This window comes from Centruroides sculpturatus, unplaced genomic scaffold (genome assembly GCF_000671375.1).
Source record: "Centruroides sculpturatus isolate CEXI.00-Female unplaced genomic scaffold, Cexi_2.0 scaffold77, whole genome shotgun sequence".
In the NCBI taxonomy this organism is placed as follows: Eukaryota; Metazoa; Arthropoda; class Arachnida; order Scorpiones; family Buthidae; genus Centruroides; species Centruroides sculpturatus.
The window spans coordinates 763,852-788,751 of record NW_019384320.1 but is presented as its reverse complement, the minus strand read 5'-3'; the positions used below and the strand labels follow the sequence as shown (position 1 = coordinate 788,751).

Below are 24,900 nucleotides of genomic sequence, written 5' to 3'. Positions count from 1 at the left end.
TGTGTGATTTTTGAAAGTTATAAATCTAATTCTGCTTTTAGTAGATGGTGTTAAAAATTACTTAAATCCGGTTTTTATCTAAAAAAATTTGAAAAATGCGCCATATGTAGGTGGCGTTATTTTGGCTAGTTGATTGAATAGTTAAGTTGGCAAGTGACGAAAGTCGGCCATATGCCAGGTTGCGTATGAAGGCGTTATGTTAGAGTAGTGGCAGTCGTAGTAAAATGACCATAACTATGGCAGATGATGTAGTTTTCGATTTGCTTCATCTGGAAATAACGTCTACTATATTCAGAACTACTGAGAAGGACGAAAAAGTGAGTCAGCTGGCAAGTTTTTATCGGAAAGTGTATATGTAAGATTACGGCATGTTTTAAGTACGAATTAGAAGGGATTTGTTTTTAATTTGATATGTATTTAATTCGCTGTAAATTAAGCTTCGAAAAGCACGTTTAATTGTTTTCTTATCTAGTTCGTTTAAAATCGGCTCGCTAGTTTCGAAACTTGCTGCTAATATGTATAAACTTAAAACTAAGATTTATGCATAAATATGATTTCTGTTCTGCGTGTATAGCTTTTAAAGCTTCCAAATGATGCCATTCGTTTCCAATAAGATCCATTCATTAAGTATGCTTTGTGACACTGTGTAGCAAAGACCCCCTCAGTTTGTGGAGTCTTTAAAAAATAAGAAAATCTTATATCCTATATTATAAAAATTAAAAAAATTTTTCATAATGTAGTTAATTCCTCCCTTTTAAAATATTCTGCAAGGGTCAACCAAATGTTAATCAGCAAAAATTTGCCTTATTTTGATTTCCCTTCCCTCACCGATCATCAGAAATCAAGTTAGTGCCCAATTATGTGATCAGAAGTTAAACCATTTGCAAGTAGTAATTCGAACACAAATCATTTATTGTATTCATTCAGACACTTGGCCAATCTCATCATTAAATTTTATTTAGTGGTTATGTGTTCATCTGCGTTCATTTGCAAATATACAAATTCTTTTTAGATAGTGATGACTGCAGAGAAAAATAAATTATGGTTCAGTCTTGCATCATCAAAGACTTGCTCTCCCTCCATCATTGCTAGCAATTGCCAGATACAAACAAATTCTGTTCCCCATAAACTGCTGACATAATACTTGAATTGTCTCTAGAATGTAATATTAGGGTTACTGTAACAGTTGAAGGCAAAATATGGACAGATTAGCATTAAAAGTACTTGGATGGCAAAATAAAGGGAATTTATTCATGTTTTTCAATCTAGTCTAGTAAATGGAGGCATATAATATAAAGTTTCAATTTACAATTTACCTTGGGACACAGAATGCAATTTTAAATGAAAGAAAACTATTTTATCACTTAGACAACAAGTACTATCGAATTAAAAAACCATTATAATGAATGTGTGCATGTTCTCTAAGCAACAGAGCTGTTACATTTGATTATACAATGTAGCCATTTAACCAACAAATACAATAATAATTATCAAATATTTAAGCACCTTTTGTCAGATTTAAATCTAAATGGTTATGATTTAACTATTAACTGTGTTATTGGTTGGAAAGTACAGACATTTTGTTATTTTTTCTAAGTATAGTACGAACACGGACAGAGCCTTTAAAGTATGGACTGTCTGTACTAAACACGGACATATGGTAACCCTAGTAATATACAATACTTCCATGCACAGAGTATATACTATTTAAGTAAGGAATCATCATTAATGATACAATAGCTCATAAAGATACTGATGATAATCTAAACAATGTATGGTATAGTTTTTATATGTTGTAGGCCTACTGTTTTGATTATTACATTTTTCCATCTACAGATATAAAACTATGATTATGAAAAACTATTAACACTTCTGAATTCCTCCAGAACACTCAATGGAAAATATAAGGATGTTCTCATTAAAATTTATGATTTAAACTTTTTGGTATGGTGATGGGACAGAGAAGTCCCAAAACATGTTTAACTAATAAAAGATTTGACTCCTATATTCTTCTTAGTGGTTGATTTAATCTGATTTCATGTGGAGTTGACCTATGCTAAAACAGAACTATGATTTTAATACATTTTGATAACTTTAAAAATTTGAAATATAATTGAATTACATCAAATCTCCTCTGTTTATAAATGTTCAAATTTTTTGCAGTTATTTATTTATTTGCTATTTTCTGTATTAACTTTATACTAGAATGCATTCTTCCAAATTCTCTCTTATGTAATTTATGTTCTTTAAATTTAAAATAAATGTATAAATTTAACATTCTAATCGAATATTATTTATATCAAGCAGATCTGATAATAGAATTAAAAATGGTTTGAAAACTAACCTTTCTACAATTAAAATATTTTCTGGTTTTTTAAATGTTTCAAGTTATTTTGTATGATATGAGATTTTATATCCTAATCATAATGGTAGACAAAGTTTGTAATACTCTGTATTGTATGTATGTAGTGCAATGCATTATTTTTTCTGATTGCTGTAGTTAATATTATCAATTAATGTTTTACAACTAAATTATTTGAGTCTATGTACTGACAAAACAAATTTTTAAATAACTATAATCAGTATTGTTATTAAAACATATGATCTGTAATATCAAATATCTTGTTTAGTATTTTTACTATTTATAATTTGTATATAATCTACATCATCCAAATATTGTCAATATATACTTTTAGTTGTCAAAAAATAACTAGTAAACACTAAAAAGTATCAAAGATAAATCGTATTGGTTTAAAACAGCCAATGATAATAATAACTCATTCTGTCCAATTTCAGATTGGACAAAATGGCTTGTTTTGCCTGATATTACAGTATGCCTAATTGTCTTGAATAAAACATAATTTTTAAATATTTCATATATGGATTAAATTCAATCTGGCAGTTTAAACTGCATATGAATGTTTGAAATTAAATATATTGATTGTAATCTTTACTTAATTGTAGTATAGACAAGTACACGAAAATTTAAATTTCCTTTCTTTTCTGACTTGTGGAGGATTATTGACCTCTTAATTCTAAAACATTTAATAAAAAATGAAGTAGAATCAAAAATTAAAGATTGAAAAAACAAACCAGTTTCCAGCAAAGAGAAACACTGTAACCTTTTGTGTACTGTAAACTTTCCCCTAAATGTATTTTGCCAGTTACACTGGCCTCTGTACAATTAGGTAAAGATTAGTAATAAGTTCTGACTCCATTGTTTTTTAGAATTTTAATTTTTACATTATGTTGATTGTAATTTTATATATATATTTTACACATGTAATAGCATGCAGGCATTTATACATGTAATAACATACATATTAGAACTTCTTTAATGTTTTTTGAATTTTTTTACACTGTCCAATACTTTGGGCATGAAAAATTAAATTTATGATATGTGTTTTAATGAATCAATTTTATATTTTTACTTTCCTGGCTCTATTATATATAACAGAGGGAAAAGTATGGCAATCAGTCAAAAAATGACCTCCCAAGATTTTTACATTTTTGGATTTGGGACCTTGATGCTTTGAGAAATGCAAAAAAATTGGGATATTTTCTGTATGTATGGATGTTAGTGTGGGGGGGCACAATTTTGTTCACCCTGTTTGAAGCTTAATCACTCCTGTGCTTTTTGTTGAGATTTTCTGAAATTTTGCAGGGAGGTTGTGTATTAGGGGGATTGATGCTATTATTGATGCTATTAAATTTTGGTGGTTAAAGGTCAACAGATTGGGAAGTTAAAAGGGGGTCATGTTTCATATCTCAAGTAGGGTTGGATTTTACTGGTAATTACCATTTACAATTTTTTCTTATAAAGCCCATCCCTACTTGAAAATTACGCTTTTTGCTGTTTTATAATAATTAAAAATATAAAAAGGTTTTTTAATAAAATATCATAATAGATGGTGCCACATGCAGTTTTAAATGTTGCTAGGAAAGTTAAGTGACTTGTGGATTTTTTAATTTAAATTTTGATTAAACACAAAACATAAGAAAATTTTGTCTAAATCTTCTATCATATATATATATAACCACTCTTTTTGTTTTCACCACTTCTTTATAGTTCTAATAAACTTTTTATTAATCATCTCCTTGGGGTTAATATTTATTATAGGTTATTTTATATTTTCAATAAATAATTTTATTGAATTTTATAAATCTTAAGTGACAACATAAGAACTTTAAATAACCTCAAAGAAACTTTGAAGTGTTCCATTTTGGAACACAACATAACTCCTTCCAATTAGAATGTTTCTAACCTGAAGAAGGCCTGTAAATCAAGCCAAAAATGTTTGTTAGAACTGTAAAGAAGTGCTGGAAATGTATGTAAATATGTTTTTTATATATAAAATTTTGTCTGAAACATTTTTTCTGAAAATGCCTCCATTGATAATAAAATGATATTGAAAGTGTGTTGAACTCTTTTTGGCAAAATCTTATTACTAGCTGTTTTGCTGCACTATTTTTCAGCTGGCTAAAAAATAGCCTGATGAAATGGCTGTTTGGACATACCTTCTGTATATGATAATATTAGGAAGGAAAGAAGGTAAGACTGTTTTTTCTAATTTAACACAATTGCCTTACATAGGATTTCCCTGCAAGGTAGAATATGCAACCACAAATATGACATGGCCAAGAGGAATTTCAACACAGCTCTTGCCTATTTTGCCACCAAATCTCACGTTTCTCCTGCTGGGATGAAGCTACACTTTTACACAGAGTCTTTGATCTTACGATCTTTGGAAACTTTAGAAGTCTATATTGCTGAGAAGAAAGAATGTTGCGTTAACTCTGATGGCATTATAGTACCACAAGCATGGAAATATTTTATAGATTCACCCAGAATTTAATGTTTTAACTTTATTATTTAATATCATGCAATGTAAAAGCCTTTCATTTATTTATATTTTTATGCTTTCAACTCTGCAATAACAACACATATTACATCTTTTTGAATATTTGGAATTTTTATTTTAAATGTAACAATATTCTCTGTTTTTTTGTCTTTTTCTTTTATTTTCTGATGAAGGTCTCTAAATTGTACCCAAAAATGTTAGAACATTAGTTATTTGCTCCTTGCATATAGGTGTTAGTTTCACTATTACTATTGTAGTTTTAGAACAAACTACAATAGTAGCATACTGTTGTAACTGCATACTGTTAATAACAAACAAAACTTACTAATACACCTTATCTTGCAAGTAAAATAAAACACTACAATAGTAGTAATAACAAACAAAACTTACTAATACACCTTATCTTGCAAGATAAGGTGTATTAGTAAGTTTTGTTTGTTATTACTATTGTAGTGTTTTATTTCCTTTTACTTTGGAGGATGCCAGGGCCCCTTAGCCCACCCCCTGGGTGCATCACTGAGTGCAGGGCTGTCAAGAGCTTGTATGTGGCTCAGTGGTAGAGACTTTTGTTTTTTGAACAAATAAAATACACTCATTGCCATTAAAATTAGCACACAAAGGAGGAGTTGTCAGAACCAAACAAAATTGTACACATGCAACTGTAATGATGATATTACAAAGTAAAAACAAAAAGATCATTTATTGCAGGAAAAACTACAAATGAAAAGAGGTTCTAGTACCATGTTGGGTCACCTCAAGCATGAAAACATGATGTGATACAGAAGGCATGGAGCATACAGGTGCTGTATGGTGTCTGCAGCATCTTAGTTCATAGTTGCTGCAAGTGGTCTCTAGTTTGGCCAAATTCCTGTCCCAGGCAATCCCAGACAAAATTGTACACATGCAACTGTAATGATGATATTACAAAGTAAAAATTGGATATTACATGTTCAATTGGTATTATATTCAATAAGATATTACATGTTCAATTGGTGATAAATCAGGGGATTGGGCAGGCCAGGGAAGTGTAGTGCAGGCAGTCTTGTGACACCCTTGCTGTGTGTGGTTGAGTACAGTAATACCCCGAACTTAATAGGTGGGACTGAGCAATAACTGCGCAAGTCAAATTCGCATAAGTCAGGGTATAATTTTGCAATTTGTGCAAAATCCAAGTTGGATGTATGTAAGCTAATAAATGTTCTCGTTAATCTTATCTTGTCTTTTGATTCATTCACGGTTACAAGAAATCACCACATAGAGTCTCTCAAGTCTCCGTAGATATAACAAACACAGAAATAATAACACAAAATGAATTGTAGCTATGTGTCAATTCCGCATGACACGTTCGAACATGTAAGCTGAACAATAGTGTGGGGGGGAATGAGTAATCAAGAGTTGCGTGGCGTTCAAACAAAAAACGAATTGATGAGATTTGAAAATCACATAAGTTGGGGTAGCGTAAGTCAAGGTATTACTGTATTATCCTGTTGGAAAATGGCTCTTATGATTCCTGCCTTGAGAGGCAACACATGTGGCTGCAGGATGTCACTTACATACCACTGGGCTGTTATGGTCCCTTGGATCACTACTAGAGGTGACTATCATATGTGATGGCACCCCAGACCATCACACCAGCTGTAGATGTGGTGTGCTGTTCCAAAGTGTAGGAAGGATTGAGACGTTTACCACAGGTCTTCCAAACACTAACATGGCCATCATCAGTGCACAAACTAAATCTGGATTTGTTGCTATAGACAACTGGTTTCATTCTGCTGTGGTCCAATCCTGTTGGGAGTGACACCGTTTCAAATGGAGGCAACAATGGGTGGCTGTCAATGGCACCACATGTAATAGCCACCATGATACCAAATGTTCTAACCCAAGAGCCTTGAAATAGTGTGGACAGGCATGGGCCCATAATGATGGCACCACCTGTGTCCAGATGATGGACAACAACCGACCATATTGGTTGACTGTGTGTGCTTGTTGTAAGACCAGGCAGTCCTCTCGGCTAGTGGTCTGCTGAGGATGTCCTGAGCCTGGCCATCATGTGTGCGAGCTCTCTCTCGTGCATTGGTCCCAATACTTCCTTGCAGTGTTGTCAGAATGGTCTGGGTGACGGGCTATTCGGCAAAATGACCATCCTGCTTCTCCTTTCAAACTCGATTAGTTGTTCATATGGTCTTCGATTATGACATGAAGGCATCTCTAGTGATACAGCAAGTAAACTACAGAAGGATACCTTTGCATGCTTTATAGGCCAAGGAGGATGCAATTTAACGCCCTCTGCTGGCATTTCATAATGAGCCATTATGCTATAATTCTAATTATTTCCTTATCTGCTTGAGATTTATCTGCATGCCAAGTTTGGCAGCGATATGACAATTCCTTCTTGGTGCACTAATTTTTATGGCAATGAGTGTATGTAGAATATTTCTTTGTTAACAAATAGCAGTCTTAAAGATTTTATTTTCTGTTAGTAAAAAACAACAATACAGTAGAGCATCGATTATCTGAATATCAATCAACCAAAACATTGGCTCCAGTTGACAAATTTAAATTTCTGCTAGTGCTATGGTGCTGCAATACGCGGCTATGTCTTGGGCTACGCCAATATTGTTTTTGTTGGTGTGCATGCTTTATCTGGCAGCACTAGCATGACCATGAGAGGGTACTTAAGAACATGCCAGGATTTGAATGAATTTTAACATGGGATAGGTTAACATATTTTTTTGTATGTAATTCGTTATCCGAAAAATTGATTATCCGAACAACCCCAGTCCCAAATTGTTTCAGATAATCGATGCTCTACTGTAATTTTATAGGAGTACGAATCACTACAGGCCAAGGAAAAATTCCTAGCTCCTATCTCATGGCCCTGCATTAATGGTGCTATATACATATCAAAATATGTGGTATGAAATTTATTTTACAGCTTGATAATAAATTTTATTTCTGAATTATAAATACATCATTCTAAATTCTTCATTAATAATTGTAATTAAAAAATAACTTTGTTACACTGCACAATGCTGCACATTTTGAAGAGAAAATATAAATAAAATACATAATTTGTATTTATTTTACAGTTATTATTTTATTTCTATTTAGCTGAAATTTCATTGATAAATTGATAAATATATTAAAAAATCATTTTTATTTTATAAAATTATGATTTTATTCCATAGGAAACAGCAGTAACTAAATTAGAAAATATTGGATTTTGCACAGGATATCGCCTTGTTGAAAGGTAAATTTTATTATGAATATTTATATCAAGCATTGCAAAGTCTGATATGTATACAGAAACATAACCAAATGATCACTTTAAATAATCAGGCTGTAACTCGGCTAATTTAATGATTAATACTCTTAACTAAATTAATAATATAATTATTAATTTAGTTAAGAGATGGTGCTTAATGTCTACCACTAGTAGCAAATTACTTAGTATTAATCATTAAATTAGTATAGTTATAGCCCAATTATTTAAGGCGATCATTTGGTTATGTTTCTATTATGAATATTTGTTTAGATATAGTCAGAAAAAATAAATAAATGTAGTTTTAAAAAATTAAGCATGTATGATAGCAGTGGCAAATTACTAAATGTTCAGGCTATGCACCTGAACAGGGTGCTATAATTAGAGGCCTTCAATTTGATAAACTCATGGCCCTAGCTATGTTCCATATAACTTATTTTTCACTAAAATAAAACTTCAATAAAAGCATAAACCACTTTTGCTTTGCCCATCATTGCTTTGCTTTGCTCTAATTTGTCATTTCTTCATTTGTATTTTTTTACCCTCCGGGCCTTTTCTACATGTCACAACGTGTGTAAGAGTGTTTTGTTCATTTTCTGTTTAAAAAGACACAAAAGTCAGTAACATATATTGTATGAGGAAAGTCTTATTTTACAATTCATTAAACTAATTCTTCTAATGTGTCTCTAGTATTCCAAGTGAAAATGTGAGTCATCGGCAGTCTCATCCTTTTCCAAAGTAGCTCTAATCTTTATCTTCAGTTGCAATATATTAACCTCAAAACATTTTTAAGGCCATCATCAGTGAAAATTTTTCAAGATGCACAACTAAACACACAACTGATACACTGGGACAGGTATTCAAATTTCTGTCATTCCATTGCAAGTGATATTTTATTTGAAGATTCAAATTCAAACTTATAAAACTTGTACTTTGAATGGTTAAAAACTAATAAATCCAGAGTTCAAATTCAAAATCATAATAATGAATAATTTTCACCAAATATTTCCATTTGAATGTTCCAATCTTTTGAATTGTTTTGAAAGATTTTGATCTTGACTGGGGTATAATCTGGAAGCATAGGATTTCTAACCTTTTGGCTAATTCAGGTAAAAAAAATTCTAGTTAAATTTTCTTAAGTCATAAATCTATCTGACCATTCGTTATTATGCATAGAAGAAAGAATATTATTATACAGACATTGAAAAAATAGAATATTCAAGTATTAATGCTGGTTAATCCATTTTCACTAGTCTTTAATAGTATTTTTTTCTAAGGAACTATGAGCACTTAAGTTTTGGTTCTATGGGGGACTTATCACACACTATTGATGTGTTGGAGTTATCACACAGAAGTAGACAAACACAGGCTTATTATGACAACAATATGCATTTCAGACAGGTTGTCTGTCCCTCTTCAACCGTATTTGTTAAAATTTGGTGGATACATAGCCGTGACAAAAATACAAGCAGTTTTTTGTTACAAACAAGTTTATGATTAAAATATTACAAAATTATATTTTTATTTATACATAAAAGGAACAATCTATTTTGTTGCTAATGCATGGATGACTTCATATTTGGTATCTTTCATAGTTTCATGAGTGATGTTGATCCAGACATGTATGCCACTGCTGAAAATTAAACCATGCTGACTTCATCATCTGCACATGCTACCAACAGTGGAATCAGTCTCGTAAATATAAAATGTATATTTTATTATTATATTCCAATAAAATAAACAAGCAGTGGAGGTGGGCTATGAAGGCAGTGGTTGATATGAAAGAGTTAGGAAATATTGCCAAGTAGGAGGAAGGGATTCCTTGTCCCTGCTGTTTATGCACATATTAATGACAGAGTGGTTATAAATTTCACACCTTTCCATAATGCTTTTGGTGTGAGGGATGAGAGATGGTTCTTATAATTTTGGCTTCCTGCCAATGTACCTCAATGCTCGGAAGTTGTATGTAGTAAAACAAAACTGTAGTGTTCTCTCTTTTAATGTCATCTTTACACTTCATGAACCACTGATTAAGGGATTGGGAGATGTATCTGATATGTGCTACATTGATGTGTCTCTTCTTGTTTATGGTCAAGATAATGTACAGTACATTCCACTGCTCTACTTGTCATTTGAGCTTTAATAATTTCATAGGAGATGTTATAAAATTGGGTTGTATCATTATACAGCTAGAAAGAAAATACCTTCTCCTGCTTCAGTGATGTTTTCTTTGGATGAATCAGTCTTTATGAATTGAGAGGATGCTGAAATCCTTAGACCATTAAGAGGGAGGTGTAATCTGAACATGCATCTTGGGGCGTATTTATCCAGCAGATACACTGCTGTTTTTTTATTTACTTTCTCAAAAATAATTAAATATATGGAAGCACTAGAAATCTAAAAAATGGGAAAAATTGATAAACTTTAAAGACTAGGATATTATATTGAGGAGCTTGGAGATCTATATATGAAATTCCTAGACAAATGTAATTTATGCATTTGCATAGTATTTATTTTGATGTAAATCTATTTAATATTACTATAACTTTTACAACCATTCACAAAGTTGCAAGTTTTGAATTGTGTATATTATGATTTTGTTCAGTGTTCCATATTCTACTATATTTAAAATGATTCCTTGATTTCACATAACAGTCTGATGATGGCCTTTAAAAAGGACTGAAAACATTTGCTTTGAGTGATTAAACTGATGTGATTTGTATTCGTGTTTTTAATCAGTTATAATTTAAACATTGGAAACGTTTTTTTCTGGCATCAGACTTTTTTGATGTCGAAAAAACCGACAACTTGTTTTCTCAGTCAAAATAGAATTTATTATAATACATTGATAAATTGACAAATTACTTAATTATTTTTATTTATTTTGAGAAATATATTAGTTTTGAAACAAATGATTTATATAATTAGCAGCAAATTTTCCTTCTATGATAGTGTAATCTTAAACACTAAAATATACTAATAAATTTTATTTTTTTAGAGAATATGAACTACTAAAATTGAATTTTTAAAATTAATTAATTTTTTATTTAATGTAAAATATTATTATTATTAGTAAATTTAAGTATATTTTTAAAATTTAGGTTAACAAAGGACTGGCCAAGATTTAAGGATGAATTAGATACAATGAAATTTATGTGTAAAGAATTTTGGTCTTCTGTTTACAAAAAACAAGTGGATAATCTTAGAACGAATCATCAAGTATTACATTATAAATCAATTTTGAGGTTATCTTAATTTATAAAATATTTAATATATTTTTAATATTTATAGGGAGTATATGTTTTACAAGATAATAGATTTAGATTCTTGACTCAATTATCCAATTCAAAACAATATTTGGATGTTATACCAAAAGTAAGTTAACTTATATTTTTACATATTCAAATATAATACTGTGTAAATGAACAATGATCATGTAAAGTTATTTATTAATTCAATATATTTATTGCACAAAGAATTTTTCAATGAAAATAAAGCTTTCGAAATTTGAAAGAACAAAAAGATTTATATGTTTGATCTATTATATATGACTAAGATTTTTTAAGTTAAAATCTCTACATTTAAAGAAACATTTTCAAAAAAATTTTTGTGAATTGAAATATAAACTACCTACTGGAAAGAAAATAAGCTATATCATTTTTGACAATGTTTCTTGGACTATGTCACCCTCATTCATTTTTAATAAAAAGAAAAAGTTTTATAAAGTAATGAGCAATTATTTATTGTGACATCACCACAATGCCAAGCTGCAATTTTTAATCATATTTTTCAATTTTATTTAATTCAAAATATATGCTTGCCATCTCAAATTAGTAGTGTCTTGCCCCTGTACATCATACTTTTCCTGCTAGCAATAGTCATGCCAGTCATCTATCTCACTCTTTTAGGGAAAATTTTTAATTGAAGTAACTTGACTTTTGGTTTGCATCAGAAGTTCATATATAGTTGTGACAATGCCGAAGGGCCTCCCTATACTTCGGCACCACGTGACCGAAGGGTCGACATCGCGTCGGCGAAGATCGCAATGACAGGTTTTGTCAGGACTGACACCACTGTGTCTTCACGGCTAGACACAGAAACCGTTTCGTTCTGGCGTGAGCGGTCGTGTGTGTGAGCGATCAGAGTCGAGATAGAAGGAGAGACAGAGCACCGGAAGTGATTCCTTCGTAGACTAGATTAACATAACAAATCAAATGTTTAATGGGTAATAGGGAATACATATCTTACAATATGTTGATAGTAAAGTTAACTGAGCGTTCTCGAGAGAGAGAGTTTACAATTCATACGCGTGGCAATAAATACCTTTTTTGATATCTTGATCTGGATCCAGTTGGTAAGACAGAAAGTTCGGGTAGGTAGTGTTAAGTCCAATAGTCCAATGTTCTTTTCCTTTGATATTAGGCGATTCTTGATATTTACAAGCAAAGAAGTATCCCAAGGAGCACAGATATTATGTAGAAGTAATCCGATGGAAGAACTGGGGACGACTGACTCACTTTGTTGTTCTTGTCTAATGTTGAATTGTTAAAATCGCGATACTAGGTCGAAAGGTGATGAGAAAGCGTCTTTATTAGGCCTGAGAACTTAACAGATGTTTAACTCCCAGGTGTAACAATTGACATTTATTGAACGAAAGTATAGCTGCACTGTGATCTTATGACACCATGGAATTAAAGTATGACTACGATGTGATCTTATGATGAAATGATATAAACACACGGAAAGTCCAAATTCGGATCCTCACATAGTTAATCAGGGCATCCTGCCCCTAATCTTTCCATATCTGGTTTCTGCTTTCATCTATCTATCTCTGTTCTTGAAATTAAGGAAAGATGGATGGATGACAGTGGAAATTTATAGGTCTATAATTTTTCAAATTGCAGTTCAATGAGGTTTGTAATAAAATAATTTAACAGAAAGTTACACAACAGATATAAATGTGCAATTACTGTAAAACTTGACATACCCCTATGTCTCATAGAGGTATGTAAATGATTACAGTTGTGGCCCAATTGTACACCAGGTAATGTCATCAGATAGCTGAGTAATAGTTATTTTTTTCAAAATTAATGAAACTAAAGGTAGATCTTAATATTAATTATATAATGAAGCCTCATCTAAATCTAATCTGAGTAAAACAGAGACCTTGACAGATAAAATTGCCCTTTATTGAAAATGATGCATTTTGGATTGGGACTCAGCTAATCCCTCTTCAGGCTAAGAAAAAAAAACAGGCTTTGTTTTTTACTTTAAAAAAAATGTTTTCTTTTCAAAATATAAAAACACAAATATATATGTATATAATCTACACATTTTATAAAGGTCAAATTTATAAAATTTAAGAGATTTTATATACAAAGTTCATCTAACTTCATCACATCATCCAAATCCATGCATATTACAGTCTTTATAATTGATAATGATGTCATTCCACATTATGTCAGTATCCATGCTGGTATTTAAATTAATCAACTTTTTATGATTAACTATTACCACATATTCTTTAAATTTTCTTAGATAAAGATCTCTTTTTTAAATAATATTATTACATTATTTCTATAAATTTTACAATGTTCAATTCACTAAGACTACACATGGTTCCAATAGAATTGATGCTTCATGTTCTTTCACTCTGTGTATAAAGACACTGAATGCACCTTACATACTTTTCTAGCAATTAAATTTAATTAAAACTAATGTTTTCAGACTGATTGGTAAACCTTTGTCAGATTTTTAAATAGAGATTCTATTTTAATTAAATTTAATTGCTGGAAAAATATGTAAGGTGTAGAAACCTCAAAAACCTTTTAATATGCAGTCTTTTTATTAAATCTTCTAATGCTTTCAGTCCAGCTGTATGACCTCCTCCAAGAAAAAATCTAAAAATTCTGATTTCTAAAGAACGAAACCTATTTTGGAACATTCTTAAATTTTCTTTTACATCTAGTTCTTTAGAAATCAGTATTTTTTGATTTTTCCTGAAGGTCAATCAACTGACCGAAAGCGTTAGAAGATTTGATAAAAAGACTGCATATTAAAAGGTTTCTGAGTTTTGTTGATTTTTAAGTGCAGATAGAAAAGAGTATGTAAGGTGTATTTGGTGTTTTTATATACTGTGGAAGTTCCAGCTTCAACTATTATTGTCTTTCAATCTATCATTCAACATTCATTTCATTTTATTTCTCCTATAATAAAACTTTTTTACATTGTCACAAGCACAATTTAATCTATATATAACTCCCTTTACATTTTAAAACATTAAATGATTCTTCTTTTCAATAAGGTTATTTTTTAGTTTATTTTTTAAATTAATTTCTAGTCTTATTTAAAAATGCTTAATAAATTTATATTTTTCAAAAATCATAGAAATATATGGAAATGAAACATATACATTATCTTTATGATTTTTAACATTAAATCTATAAACACTATAATCTCTATTCCATTTTTCTAATAACCTATTAGGATAATGATTTAGCATAAATTTATATTTTAATTTTTCTTGTTCTTTTATTTTATCAGATTTATTCATTGTTCTTCTCTAGATTTTAGATAATGCAGCAATAAAATTATTATTATTTTTTTTTTTTTACAATGGGCAACATGACATATAATTTATATTTTTTCCAAATATTATAAGATTTCTCATATGTCTATATTATTATTGACCTTTCAAGTCTCACTAATTTAATATCTAACTAATTCATTCATTTTTCTGTTTCTAGTTTATAATCAAATTTTATATTTGAATGTAATGTGTTAGCAAATTCCACTATTTTTTGTTCTGTAAACTATGATCAAAAATTACTAAAATAATATCAACATGCCATATTAATAATTTTATTCTCTATAGACTAGCTATCTCACTGTCTATTTTCAACATACTGATCTCCACCAATTTTGCATTGATAACCATTCCTGTGCTTATATCATCTTTTTGTTGAATAATTTTTTCAACATTTATGTAAAAGAAAGTATTTTTATGTAAANGAGACGCAGGTTAGTTATGAAGCCCGGACCGAACTCCTGCCCGGACCCCGGTTCCCGGACGAAACTCCCGCCCGGACCGTTCGTGTCGCTGGTGGCGGACATATTGAACACCTGTAATATAAACTAGAGAGTTTCATAAATATGTGTCCCAAGTTCCATAGTTGTATGTCTTACAGTTTATTAAATATATCAGTTTGAAATACGTATATTCTTTTTTGGTCCACCCTGTACTGTTAACATCACAAAGCAATCCTATTGAGATGTGGTAACTCGTCAAAGTCCACTTCCTTGCTGACATCCAACATGTCCTGTTCTTTGAAATTTGGTCTAAAGCAGGGGTGTCCAACCTTTTTGTTTCTCTGGGCCACATTGGAAAAAGTCATAGAATTTTGGGCCACAAGTATATTATATATACTGTACTTGTGGCCCAAGTATATTTTGGCCTAATCCTTAAATATACAAGTATATTTAAGAATTAACATGTTGACATTATAGTAATAAGTATTAAAACTTTATTACAAAAAAGGATATTTTAAAAAATTACTTCTACAGACACTTTCAATTTTTACTTAGAATTAGATAAATTCATTTATTATAAAGGAGACAGACAAACATTTATTTGTCAAACACCAATATTTGTTTTATTTGGGTCTCTAATTAATAAAAACGATGAAACACCATTTTTAAAGTGCATTTTTATTCAACTAATATATTTATAAATAATATGTATCCCAAAAAAGTAGCCAATGCACCAAATGATATTTTTTTTATGCCAAACTAATAAAAGGATAGCCAAATCTTGCAAAAGGAATACTAAATAAAGCTGGAGTTGGGACTCAAAGGATTATAGACCCAAAAGCACAGAAAGGAGAGAAAGGACAAAAGGTAAGGAAGTGAGGAAGATTGAAAAATTAAGGGTCAATATGTGCATAACAGAAGGTCTATTTAACCTTTCTCACTACTTTTTATCTTTTGGCCTTTCTCTCCTTTCCCCAAATTTGACTCTATACTCCTTTGAGTCACAACTCCAGCTTTATTTAGTATACCTTCCTCATTCACACATTTCCAAGTATTTGAAAATATTTCCTTTCCACTCAAAAATAAAAGATGTATAAAGATTTATGGCTTTGTGAAACTTCTTTTTTGAGTTTATGCCATTGAAATAAATAAAAAAATTTGTCAGTTTTGTTTACACGTTTATTGGACCACATTGGAACTTGCCTTGGGCTGTGAGTTGGACACCCCTGGTCTAAAGTATGGATATAATGATCTGAGTCACATTCAGAATTCTGGACACATCTATCTGCAATTGGCCTGCTTCTAATCTCCCAATAATTCTTCTTTTCTTTAAACAGTCTTTGTGGCATTATCACTGTCAATAACTTACAGTAAAACAATAACAAACTATCCTTGATGAATTAAACTTCAAAAGAAACAATGACATGCTACTACTGTATTTATGGAGTCATCATATTTTGTTTGAATTTGTGCTTATTAAGAACATTCAACTACATCCTAGGTATTTTGTTGTCTGGAAATATTCACATAATTCACATTTAATTTTTTTTGTTCTTCTATGGATTGGACAATTATGCTTATTTTGTAGATGCAAATATATTTCACAGCATCAAATCAGGTAAAAGCACAAGAAACTTCTATGCAACTATCTATATGACAAATTCATTTATTATTATTGTATTTTCTTTTGTAAACAACTTAATTATATAAAATAAACCATATGCATTTCAGAATTGCTATTATATTCAACAATTTATTCATTTTCTTCAAAATTTTGATTATAAACAAATATTCTTACATGAATTTTTAAGTTATGTATTTATAAGTAATTTAAATAATAGTAATTATTATTGTTTAAAACCATTTGTAAATTGTTTTTGTAATATGTAACATAATCAGAATGTAGACAAAAAATATTAAATCCTAGCAGAAAAAAATAAAATTACATTATAATTTATGCATTTTAGAAATGTGGATGAATCATTTCACTTCATATCAGACTAAATTATATAATTTGGTAAATTATAGCAAAATAATATTTAACAATTATACTTTTTGGATGTGAACCATGAGCATAAAACCAATTTTATAAGTTATTATAAGTAAGAAATAAAAATTTTTATATTTTGTTCTCATGTCTTATTGTATTTCCTTAATTCTACAATGAACAACTTTAATTCTTTAATGTCTCTGAAATCAGAACAGCTCTTACAATTGATAGCATCTTACATTTAATATTAAAAGAATTTTGCTAGTTTGCAATTTATTCTTATGTATTTATGAATGTAGTTATCATTACTTTCAATTGTATGAATTTTATAACTGAGACAACAACAGGATGAACAAGTAGGTGAATTGGCAATACAGTAAACCATCGATTATCTGACCCCCGATTAACCATCACATCGGTTAACCGACCATTCTAGTTGGCAAATTTCAAATATCCGCTAGTGATGTGGCACTACAATATTTGGCTATGTCTTGGCTACTTTAATGTTATTTTTGTTAAATTTTTGCACGTTTTAGCTGGCAACACAGCTCAACCATTAAAGGGCGGCCAGTATTTAAACAAGATTTAATTTTCTAATTATGAGTGGTTGTTTGTTTTGTGAGCAATAAAATAATTTAAAAATAATTTTTAACAATACAATAGAAACGATTATTATTTTAAAAAAAATTATTAGGCTTAACATTGATTAAAATTCAATGCAAAGTTGGTTAATAGCGATGTACTAATATACTATACTAATAATGTATTTTTTTCATTTTTTTTCAGTTATCCGATTTTTCAGTTAACCGACCAACCTGAGTCCCCAATTGAGTCAGATAATCGATGCTCTACTGTATTACATTCGGTAAATTTAATAAAAATTTGGATATTATTTTCTACTTGCCCTTAAAAATTGTTAAACTGTGCAGAATTGAAGTTACAATATATTTGTACTCAAGAGCATAAAATTGCTGCTAGGATATAACAAGCATAAATGAATGTATTATGCATATTTTGTTTTAGTATTTGAGTCAAAGTAAAAAGTTATAATTTTATGAATAAATGCATATACCATGCTTTTTTCTGTTTTTCATCAAACTTGCTTTAGAAATATTCTCAATTTTAAATTCTTAAGGGATAAGAATTCCTATCGCTCTTATTAATGAATTAAAATTAATTATTAATACAGTAATTAATAATAATTTTATGCAATTTTAAATCATAGTTGAGTTAATTTAATGTCTACAACCAGTGATAAATAATTACTTTCAAGGTAAATAAATAATCAGTTAACGCTTTCAAACATCTTGAAACTGTTCAAATTCACTTATGATATACAGGGTGGGGCAAATAAAAGTGGCCCAGACAAGTGGATACGATTAGCTTCGATCCTCCTTCAGCAACTTGCTGACCAGGACCCAAAGGTGCCAAGAGATGAATGGTAGTCACTTTCAACATCTGCTATAGTCAGGTTAATACTGTATTTCCTTTCTTCTGCTGTGTTTCTTTCCACCCTGGAACTCAGTTCTCCAGGCCACTTTTATTTGCCCCACGCTGTATTTTACTTAATTTAAAAAAGTTTGTTTCATTTTAAGTTATCATCAAGTAAAATGCACTATCAATTTAAAGTTAAAAATGAATATAAATTTTTTAAGAATCAATGAAAATAATGTTATCTTATGATTTTCAATTCATTTGAGACTGCATATTACTCAATAAACAAAACTTACTCCAACACCTTGTAAATGTTTGTGGTTATTTTCTCTTTATGGTCCCAATTTTATTTTATTTTTATGCTTTTTATTTTATCTTCATGTTAGTGTGTTAGACAAGGTGTTAGAGTAAGTTTTGTTTATTATGATTTTCATTTTAAGCAATTTTAAGTATTTGAATTATTTTTGCTCTATCAACATATACTTCACATATTTTATATTTGTAAAAAAATTTTAATAAATTATAATATTGTTAAAAAATATATTTACTTTTACTAAAATTTCTAATCTTCTTTCATCTAATAGCACTATTTGCGTTCTTCTCCCTTCTGTCATCTAAAAGAATAGAAATAGTTTAATAAAATATTTATTTAAAATAAACTACACATTATGTTATACAAAAAATTTTATAACTAAATTACATTATAAAAAGTGTTTCTGAAACAATTATAAAAAGAATAAAAGTGTTTCTGAAACAATTATCAGTATTTTAAAAAGAAATTTTTAAAATTCCAATTAGTATCCCAATAAAATAACTTGCTTTTTGAGAAATTAATATATGAGATGAATTAGGAATCCCCAGAATTATGTTTTGTTGTTATAAGTATTACAGAAAATTCAATTAATATTTTCTAAATCAATATTTGTTAACATAGCATATATAAATTACATTAGAGATTTATCAATCTTTTTCAAAAAATAAAAAAAAACACTTCACTTTCAGCAGCAAAAGATTTCTATATTATAATCTTTTATGCAGTTTATTGGAAAAAATTGTAAACTTATAAATTCCCACTGCTATCCGTCTGTCTCTCCTTCCTTAATCTTGAGAATGGAGTTAGATAGATGAATGTTGAGATCAGATATGGAAAGCTGGTGACAGGAAGTTCTAATTAACTATATAAGAACATCCGTTGTACCGAAAGTCGTGTTATTTCAATTCAAATCTTCCCCCCGAAAGGTATTAGATAGATGGCCAGCAAATAGGCCCAAAAGACACTTCATAACAGGCATGCCTATTGACCTAGCTCAGGACTATGTTGACAAAACTGCATCAAACTACTGGCTGACTATAGGAGCTGCCTGTTTGGAGAGACTGAGGGGTTTAAAGTTGCCACTCAAGATCAGATCATAAACACTAAAAACTATAGAAAACACACCCTGAAGGATACATCACTGACAAATGACTCTTGCAGAAAATACCACATTTTGTCAGAAACAATAGAATATGTAACCTCTGGTTTCAAGCTCTTAACACTATTTACATAGACATAATCAAGTAACAAATATAATACACCAAGAGTTTTTCAGAGGCACAGATTATTAAACATCCAGGTACCATACTACAAATATACTCCACAAACAGTATTAGAAAATGACACAAAATATAGAGCCATAATCAATTCATCACTTTCATCAACAAATGCAGTAAGATCGCTAATATAATAGACATCTCTGTTCCAAACATCCATAACTTAAAAAATTGTTCACACTGAAAAAATCAACAAGTACCTGCATACTCCACTTGCTCAAGATATTTATTGTATTTGTTGTCCTCTCTTCTATTGATGTAATACCACACACTTCACAATAGTGTAGAAACATTAAACCTTAATAAAAACATATACATGGCGTTACAGAAAGCTGCAATACTGAACACGTCACATTGTTAAAAAGTTTCTAGATGTTGACACACACACCAATAACCCAACTTAATGTTATATTTGTTTGTGTAGCTATGCTTTGACTTTAATCCAGCATAGCACTTGGCACCAGTATCAGCTGAGCATAACATTTGCAACACAATAATAATAATAATTATCTCTCCCATAATCACCACCTGGTTGTGGTAAGAAAGCCCAGTAATTTTACTCATCCATAGGGCAATGCCAGCTGGAGCACAAGCTCCTGGTAGGGACACCCATGCCAGTAAGGTCTATGGGGAGAAATGAAGCTAAGAGTGAACACACCCACATTCTGTGAAGATATTTATCATGGTAGTAACCAGATCTAAGTATAATACCAGCTCAGACACGGCCTGGGTTAACAAGGTCAGTCAGGCAGAAGCTTGTTCGAAAAATAGACCACAGTCTCCCTTGGTTACTGATGGCGAAAGCAGAACCGGCCCAAGCATGGCTACTGCAATGCCATCAACAGATGTGAGGAATCAACCTAGCCTTGGTGTTTCTGTGGCAATGTACCCACAGACCACAAAGGCTGGAAAACCACGCCAACAGATGAAATGGACAATAGAAATGAATGAATTTATCATCTGTACTTACTACACCATCACAAGACTCAAAACAAACATGACAGCATACAGACAACAACTTCACCATAGATTCACACAACAATATCCCCACCTCACTGTCACTGAACAAAGGGTTGTTGATCAAAAAAGAACAATTATACACAACAACCTTATCCCACAAGCAACACTTGAACTTATCAAACAACATGTTGCTGATCAAATACATTAACAGACAGAAACACTTAAAATTAATGAAGATAACATAACCTGTCAGGATAATCCAGCAACAAGCATTGATAATAGCACACATACAACAACTACCACTAATGATACTACAGGCACCTCCTCATCCATCACTATCCATCACTGATAACATAGACATAGAATTAGTTAATACGCTCTCACTTATATTTCAGGAAACACTCACTAAATATACAGGTACAGATCCCACACAAAGACCACGAATACCGAAAATCAACACTTCAAAGGTAGTAGGGAAAACACTAAATTATGTAAACACACACTTACTACCACACTACATCCATTTAATTTCTACACTCTCAGACATTCATACATTAGTGTATGCTGGGGCAGTCACAGTAGTAACACACCATGGACTGAAAATACAATTGCAGACAGATACACACAAAACACAATTCTATCACAAGCCTGCCTGGCAGAGAAGAATAGAAACAAAAATAAATGACATTAAACAGCAATTAAGCAGGCTGACACAATACACTAAAAACAACATAACACTCAAATTAAAGAAGCAACTCATAACATTTTCAACAAATCAAAACACACACAAAACATGATCATCACAACACACATTACAGAATACATTCATACACTAAAACAACTTGCAGGCAAAGCACGTAGACTCAAACGATACAAAACATGTACAATACGAAAACAACAAAATAAGTTATTTACAAACAAAGAAAAAACTTTTACAGACAAATTAGTACCAAAACAAACACTGATGCACAGCACAGTGGTACACCAACAGAAGAACTCGCAACTTATTGGTCTTCTCTTCGGTCCGATGCTGTTACACACAATGCTGATGCAGGCTGGATCAAGGAGGAAAACAGAAACTTGCACAACATACCAACTGTGCCCTGTGCTGAAATAAACATACACGACATTCGCTACGCTGTTAACAGAACACACAACTAGAAGACACCTGGTGTAGACAACATTCACAATTTCTGGTACAAAAAGTTTACATCACTGCACCAGGAACTAGCTAAACATCTAACACACATTATCATCAATCCAGAAAACATGCCGAAATTTCTTACTCAGGGCATCACCTACATGAAACCTAAAAAACAACAACACCACAGACCCCACACAATACAGACCAATTACATGTCTTCCAACACTCTACAAATTATTGACATCCTGTATCACAAACAAAATATACAAACATGTTGAAGAACACGACATTCTTACAGAACAACAAAAAGGTTGCCGTAAAAATCAGAGGGAATGCAAAAAACAGTTACTCATAGATTCAGTCATTCTACAGCAAGCACACAAACAACACAGAAACATACACATGGCATACATAGACTACAGAAAAGCATTCAACAGTGTTCCACACAGTTGGCTGCTACATATTCTACACATGTACAAAATACATCCATCACTCATTGCATTCTTCGAAAACACTATGCAGCACTAGAGAACAACACTACATCTCAGGGTTAGTAACACTTCCATACAAACAAATGAAAATATTCATTAGGCAAGGAATTTTTCAAGGAGATTCCTTGAGTTCTCTCTGGTTCTGCCTAGCCCTGAACCCATTATCCAACATGTTAAACAACACACAATATGGCTACAATATCAGACATGAAAAATCAACACGGTTTACGCTGTCACATCTCATGTACATGGACGACATAAAACTTTATGCATCCACACAAAAACAACTTCAGCAGATCGTACAAATCACACGTTCATACACTAAGGACATACAAATGGAGTTTGGCTTAGACAAATGCAAAACACTTTACATATAAAAAGGAGTCCTGAAGAAAGAAGATTTTGCACTTGGAAATGGAGACGTCATTGAATCCATGGAAGAGGGCAAGTTCTACAAGTATTTAGGATTCCAACAGGCCAAACTAACAGAACATACACAAATAAAGCAAAGATTAATTAAAGAATACCAAAGTAGGTTAAATGCTATCCTCAGAACACAGTTAAATGCAAAACACACAGTTAAAGCAATAAACACATATTTCATCCCAGTACTTACATACTCTTTTGGAGTTATACATTGGACTCACACAGATCTTGAGCAACTCCAAATGAAAACAAGAACACTTACTAAGCATAAACAACATTGGACTCACACAGATCTTGAGCAACTCCAAAGGAAAACAAGAACAACACTTACTAAGCATAAACAACATCATCCTAAATCCGCCACAGAAAGATTAACCCTTCCACGTAAAGATGGCGGACGTGGCCTGATTGACATAGTTAACCTTCACTACAAACAAATACAGTCACTGCGAGAGTTTTTCTACAAGAAACAAGAAACATCACAGTTACATAAAGCAGTAACTCTAGCAGACTCAAATAACACACCATTAAACTTACACTCACAACATACAGACATGACACAACATATAAAAAGCATAGACAACATTAAGCAATCATGGGCTCAAAAGGCTCTCCATGGCAGGCATCCTTACGACCTGGCCCAGGATTTTGTTGACAAAACTGCGTCAAACAGCTGGTTAGATCGGGGATGCCTCTTTGGGGAGACGGAAGGATTCATGATTGCCATACAGGATCAGGTCATAAATACTAAAAACTACAGAAAACACATACTCAAAGATACAACACTCACAAATGACACATGCAGAAAATGTCACATCATGCCAGAAACTATACAACACATCACTTCTGGTTGCAAGCTCTTGGCACAGACAGATTACTTACATAGACACAATCAAGTAGCAAATATAATACACCAAGAGCTTGCAAAGAAACACAAATTGGCAGACATCCACGAACCATACTACAAGTATATTCCACAGACAGTATTGGAAAATAACACGCACAAAATGTATTACGACAGAGCCATAATCACAGATAAAACAATTTACCACAACAGACCAGACATCACACTCATTGACAAACACAATAAAATCACATACATTATAGACATAGCCATTCCAAACACTCACAATGTACAAAACACATGCACTGAAAAAATTAGCAAGTACACAGAACTCGCCCAGGAAATAAGGCATCTGTGGAGGATGGATAGGGTGCTTATTGTACCTGTTGTTCTCTCCTGTACAGGTGTGATACCACACACACTACACAAAAGCCTGGGAACATTACAATTGAATAGAAATACATACATCACACTACAGAAGGCCACTATATTGAATACATGCCACATTGTTAGGAAATTCCTGAATACAGACACTGACACACTTATTTAATTTTTGTTCTTGGTTGCTGTGCGTTGACTCTGGTCTGGCATAGTACACAGCCATCAGCGTCAACCGAGTATAACCCACTAAACCAAACATAATAATAATAAAGACGCAATACTGTGTCCAGAAGAACATATTTTCTGAATGTTCTTTTGGACAATAAACATAACACACACTTGGATTATAAAACGAAATGTAATTTTTATGTACCACCTTACACTATTTTTGACATAGTTTTCTTCATTGTTGAGGCATTTATCATAGTAGAGCACAAGTTGTTGTATTCCAGTATCATAGAAATCTGCTGCCTGAGAAGCAAATTAC

At 31.4% G+C, this 24,900-nt stretch overlaps 1 protein-coding gene across 1 annotated transcript; it reads left to right on the top strand.

Moving 5' to 3' along the window:
• The first annotated feature begins 105 nt into the window (after positions 1-105).
• On the top strand, positions 106-14,183 carry LOC111624957 (trafficking protein particle complex subunit 6B-like). Its single transcript, XM_023367956.1, has 5 exons — positions 106-317; positions 8,051-8,112; positions 11,226-11,343; positions 11,416-11,499; positions 14,130-14,183. The coding sequence occupies exons 1-5, from the start codon at positions 225-227 to the stop codon at positions 14,181-14,183; spliced, it is 411 nt and encodes a 136-aa protein (XP_023223724.1). The 5' UTR covers positions 106-224.
• Positions 14,184-24,900: the final 10,717 nt, after the last annotated feature.